This window comes from Leptodactylus fuscus, chromosome 5, assembly GCF_031893055.1.
Source record: "Leptodactylus fuscus isolate aLepFus1 chromosome 5, aLepFus1.hap2, whole genome shotgun sequence".
NCBI classification, from domain to species: domain Eukaryota; kingdom Metazoa; phylum Chordata; class Amphibia; order Anura; family Leptodactylidae; genus Leptodactylus; species Leptodactylus fuscus.
In genome coordinates this window covers 215,674,837-215,681,248 of record NC_134269.1, presented here as the reverse complement: position 1 = coordinate 215,681,248, position 6,412 = coordinate 215,674,837, and the positions used below count along the sequence as shown (strand labels likewise).

Here is a 6,412-nt window from a genome sequence, read left to right as displayed (position 1 = left end):
GCAATTGTCTGATTCCTGCTTCTAAATCTTCACCTTTGTAGCTTATCCTTGTTCAACATGGCAGGTCAGTGTTTAGTCCTACTGGGGCCCCTTACTTTACTTTGAATCCAGACAAAGACCACATGTGCGTAGAGTTTATATACCCTGTGTTTGAGGGGTTAATCTGGTTGTGCCCCATATTTCCAAAAGTACTGACAGTTTATTTGACTTCCTAGGAAAATGTCCATCATGGGTCTCGGAAGATAAGACCTTAAATGGCGGCCAGTAGCTTTCTTGCTCTGCTTCCCAAATAGCTAGCAATGGGAACATCTTGGGAGATTAATTTCACAAATATTCACTAGGTTCACCTGCAAGTTTTGGTCTGGAATAATAAAGATATGTAGATGACAAACATCCCCCAAATCACATTTTTTGGCGAAATTTGGAACTAAACTAGCTTATTCCAAACTGTTTTGTCTCTACAAATAACAAGATCAGACTTAACTATTGCAATTTATCATAAAACCAATTCAACACAAAATGCGGAAAAAAAAGGTCTTCAAGGCTCCTGTTCACACCTTCCCCCTACCTCATAGAGGGATCACAAAAAATACAAGTAGGATAGTTACCATATCACTTTGGGTTAACTACATAATGGAAACTCAACCCCATAGTGATGCCGTTTAACCAATAAGGATAACACTCAGGAATATCTACCGGTATTTCCATTATTACTCATAAACACATAGCACAGATCTATAAGACAACATATCAATTTCCTCTCTTGAATCAATGCTAAGTTTACTGTAACTATAGACATCATTCCAAGACCTTTTCTGATATGAGAAGCTTTTCCTGTGAACATTTGTGGACTTTCACTTTTTTATGTTGGACCAAAGATCTATAAATCTGTTGCTTCGTCTTGTAACTAAATATATAAACGATGGGGCAAATAACATTTTTACTTATTACTGATCTGGTGTCTTCTATATTACAGAAATGTCAGCATTTATTATATAAATATAGATAAACATTAATAATGGTATCATTTATCATTGGAACAAATATTTAGAAAAGCATTAATGTTTGTATAGACAATATAGGAATTCATTAAGTAAACTTTGTATTAAATATCAATTACTTGTTTTCTAACCTTTGGCTCTGGGGTTGAAAATCCAAATATCTGACAATCTTCCTTTTATTGCTGATAAAACACTCCTCAATATTCAAATTGCCACTCCAAGAAGGACAAGCTAAAAAGTTATGCAAATAAGGAAAGTACAAAGTGTTGCTTATGATCTGCAATTGGTCACATTCTCAAGCACCGAACTCCAATCTATGATATGTGAGAAGAGTATGAAATCCAAATTGAAAGTTTCTTAGCCCCATGAGAACCCAAAAATCAGATTGAGTAGTATGGGATGATTGTCTGGTGCCTCTTGCTCATCGACTTGCCAGTTATCTCTACTTGTCGTAAACTGAGAGGGACGGAACTCTTGACCTGAAAGACTTTGGTTTATTACGCTGGCAGATCACTACATGCCTAGACATCAGCATTGTCCAACATTGCATGCTCCAGTGGTTGGAAGAACAATGATGAGCTGGAATGACAGGAAGTTGCACATGAAGGCTATCCTCTCCATGGACGAATCAGCTGATTGGAATAACGGGACGTTAGTGGTTGACAATTGTAAAGGGATCTGACAGCAGTCGATCTTGATGATTTGCAAGCCCAAGAGCATTTAGCGATTTCGTGTGTTATACTATTCCTCAGAAAACCATCAACTACTCCATGGATAGCATACCAATGTGTGTTAGTGCTTATATCTTTGTGTACTTTGTTCATACTCAATACTGAATAAATATGTTTTGAATATTTTGTTTCCATGTTTCTTTTGCATTACATTGACATGTCTACTGATTCCGTCATTTGCATAATTCATAGACTTTTCCTTCTTGGTGCTGTAAATTCAATGATGAGGAAGGTATAATTGTGAATGAAAGATTCTCTCTATATATATTATATATATATTATATATATTATATATATATAATATAAAATATATTAAATTATCTTTGACACTAGAATTTACAGTATGTACCTTACCAATGGAGAAGTTAAGACTAAGCTAAAAATGGAGGGGCCTTAATAACGTATTCAAGATAATAATTGGTGCCTGAGAAGAATCACATGGGCTTAAAATTTCCATAACTTTATTTCACTCCAACTCCTAAAGACACTTCCCTTTGTTATTTAGTAGTTTAGAACTATTATCTAAAATAAAGATTCGGAATAAATTGGAGAAATCGACCCTTGACTTTTTAGTGAAATTCCTGCAGTCTAAAAAATTGTTATTGCCTCCTTAGAAAAACAATCTAGAAGTATCAGATAACCGGCCATGTTTGTAATGTTTGTTTTTGTTTTTTTTAATTGTTTATAAAATATTTTCTTAAATAATTATATCAGAATGACAAATATATAACACGTGGCTTTAGATTCCGATATGGTAATAGATGATACAAGTATGTAAATTGTAATATTTATGTAAATATATGTTAATTGATTTTTCAGAATGCAAGAATTTTTTAATTTAAAGAACTGGAAAAGACAATGTAAGATAAATCATCCACATCAAACTGTCCATAGACTTCACTAAAAATATCTACACCCTTGATTCCAGTTCTGCAAGATGATGTCTTCTTCTAATGAATTATGGACATGTCTAAGTAATATATTAATTTCATCAGGGAAGTTTCAAAATAGAATATTTCGCTTTTTATTTCTTAGATTTTGTTACAGAAATAAAGTTTATAAAATCTACTTCACTTACCAATTCATGCAATTTTATTTCAGAGTAATATTTTATGTGTTTGTTTCTAATATATACTATAACTACACCTATACAGGTATTTATTCCATCTAAACTAGATTTGGAAATGAGAATCTTTGGCCAAAGAATAAAAGATGCACAAAAAAGTGGCATACTACCTAGATATGAATCATATTATTTATTTCTAAAATAAAAAAAATACATTTTAGTATATATTAAATTCTAACTTTTGCAAAAGAAAATATAAAAAAATTAGAATATAGTATTGAATTTACTGTTAATAATGATGAAATGATATAACAAATGTGACAAAAATAAGAATATTTTCACAGTTTTGGAAATTTACAATTTATCAATAAATATAAATGTCACAATTATTGACACATAAATAAAAAAAATAATATGGAACAAAAATAAATAAAAATATAAAAATAAAACAAAAATATCAATAAAAAATAATATTTAATAATATTTTATATTAACAAAGTGACTACTGTACTATAATACATTACATGCTATAAAACACTCACATAAAATCTATATCAAAATTCTAAAATATTTGCTTTTCTAAAGTAATCGCAGTTCCTCACTTTCACCTCAGAGCGCCGCTGTTTATCCAATAAGGAGCTGAATACAGAGCACAGAGATCCAGTCTTCTTTATATTTCACTCTTTGCACATCAGCAAGAAGAAACAGCCATTTTCTGCATTCTCTCCTCTTACATTTCAGGATACCTTCCTAATATCTTCCATTTTCCTACTGGATTGTTAATATTATTCTACAGAGCTCAGACTGCAATGGATCCTCATGAACACAACTATAAAGGACTCGGATGGCAAGTAATCTCTCTCTTATTGTCTTGGCTGTGTCATTCAGTCTCTGGGCAGATTCATTATTCTATTGTAGAAGAAATGAGGAAAGACTCTGTTATAGCAAATATTGCCGATGACCTTGGATTAGATATTAAGCAGCTCTCATCTAGAAAACTGAGGATTGTGTCCAGAGCTTCAGAGAGATATTTCTATGTAAACCTGGATAATGGGAATCTGTATATTAAGGACAGGATAGACAGAGAGACATTGTGTGGGAGAGAAACTTCTTGTTTCCTAACATTTGATGCTGTGGTTGAAAAACCCTTTAGTATTTTTAAGGTGAAAGTTGAAATCCAAGATATAAATGATAATTCTCCACGATTTTTCCATGATAAATTTGTTATAGAAATTATTGAATTTACAGCACCAGGTGCAAGATTTAGGTTACAAAATGCAGAAGATCCAGATCTTGGTAGTAATTCTGTCCAAACATACAAACTCAGTGACAACCAGCATTTTAGCCTTGGTGAAACCATGAACCCAGATGGGAGTAGATCACCTGAACTGGTGCTAGAGAAACCTTTAGATCGAGAGATACAAAATAATCATGAATTATTAATATCAGTTTTGGATGGAGGAAATCCAAAAAGATCTGGAACTGCATCAATCAGTATAATTGTTACCGATGGCAATGATAATGCTCCTCTATTTACTGAAAACTTATATAAGGTTGTCCTGAAAGAATCTATTCCAGTTAACTCCACCATACTTATATTAAATGCCACCGACACAGATGAGGGAGTCAATGCACAGATCACTTATTCATTCACCAAAACATCAGGAAATATTCATCATACTGGAGTCTTCAGTATCCATCCTGTAAAGGGAGAAATAAAAACCGAGAGATATTTGGATTTTGAGGAAACCAAAAATTACGAACTCTCTGTCCAAGCAAAGGACGGAGGAGGTCTTGTTGCCCATGCCAAAGTATTGGTGGAAGTTCTAGATGAGAATGACAATGCTCCAGAGATATCCCTCACCTCACTGTCTAGTCCTATTCCTGAGGATTCTGAACCTGGCACAATGATAGCTCTGATTGAAGTCCATGATCAAGATTCAGGGGAAAATGGAGAAATAGACTGTTATATTATAGAAGATCTCCCTTTTTATTTAATGCTATCCTCTGACAACTACTACAGAATTGTATCAAGAACTGTATTAGACCGAGAAAAAATACCAAATTATAACATTACTATCAAAGTTACTGATAGAGGATTTCCTCCTTTGTCTAGTAAAATGACTATAGTATTGGAGATATCAGATGTCAATGATAATCCACCAATATTCTCCAAATCTACTTTTGTGGCTTATGTGCCAGAGAACAATTTACCAGGAGCCTCAATATTCAGTATACAAGCCTCAGATCCGGATACTGGAGACAATGCTAAAATCATTTACACAATTTCCAGCCCCATTACAGAACCTTTATCAATGTCATCTTATCTCTCCATCAATATAGAGACCGGGGTTCTCTATGCTCAAAGATCATTTGACTATGAGCAGAACAAGGAGTTTATAATAGAAGTCACAGCCTCAGACAATGGATCCCCCTCTCTGAGCAGCAATGCGACATTACTTATCCATGTAGTAGACCAGAATGATAATTCACCAAAGATCTTGTACCCATCAGCAGATATTGGTGGGTCGGCTGTGTTTGAGATGGTGCCTTTTGCCTCTGAGCCGGGTTCCTTAATAACTAAGGTGGTGGCAGTGGATGCAGACTCTGGACATAATGCTTGGCTCTCTTACCACTTTCTACAAGTATCAGACACAGCCCATTTTGTGATAAGTGAGCACACAGGTGAGATCAGAACATCTCGTAGCTTTCAAGAAAAGGACGTGTTGAATTACAAGATTGTGGTGATGGTGAAGGACAATGGAGATCCTGCTCTATCTGCTACAACCACCTTAAGTCTTATTATTGCCGATGATTTCCAACAGGTTGTTCCTAAACTCATCAATCAAGTGAAAGACGAAGAAACTCAGAACAACTTACAGTTATACTTACTGGTCGCACTTGCTGTTATTTCTTTACTTTTTATATTGACTGTCATGGTGGTCATTATATCAAAATGTAAGCAGCCCAAACCTTCAGCTGCCTTCTCTTCTCTCACTACAAATCTGTATCCTCCAATTGACCCCAGGACATTCTCCATGTACAGTGATGGGACATTACCATTACCGTACTCCTATAATGTCTGTGTGGCATTAGATTCTGCTGAGGGAGACTTTACTTACATGAACTCAAATGGAAATGTTCCTGTGGAGAACCTGATCGATGCCGATAATGTGGAACAGGGAACTGGAAATTTAATCAAAGCTTCTTCATGCAATGACCAGGTAAGACTTTATAACCATCTACTTATAACATGAAGCTCTATTAAATCATGTAATGTACCATAACATGTAGAATTACTCAGTTGTTTCATAGAATTGTACATATGTCATCTTACAGTATGTGCCCTCTGATAGCTAAATATTGATGTTAGGTAAGTTTAAATAATGATACTATCTGTGGGCTAGGCTCAACCGAGAAGGGAAACAAGGGATCCTCTGTTGGGCCCCTGCTATGACACAGTATTGGGCCCTATTATAATAGGACCTAAAAAGACCAAAACATTTAGAACTGATTTTGGAACCCACCACTTTTTGCTATGGTGAGATTTACATTTATGTGGACATCTGTGTGTTTTTGGGTTGTTTTCTCTTTTGATAATTTATACCATTCCT

General features: G+C 34.5%; 1 protein-coding gene across 1 annotated transcript; it reads left to right on the top strand.

Annotated features, from left to right (window-relative positions):
* The first annotated feature begins 3,494 nt into the window (after window positions 1-3,494).
* LOC142204623 (protocadherin gamma-B1-like) lies at window positions 3,495-6,055 on the top strand. Its single transcript, XM_075275931.1, has one exon. It carries the CDS (start codon window positions 3,608-3,610, stop codon window positions 6,053-6,055), a length of 2,448 nt encoding a protein of 815 aa, XP_075132032.1. The 5' UTR covers window positions 3,495-3,607.
* Window positions 6,056-6,412: the final 357 nt, after the last annotated feature.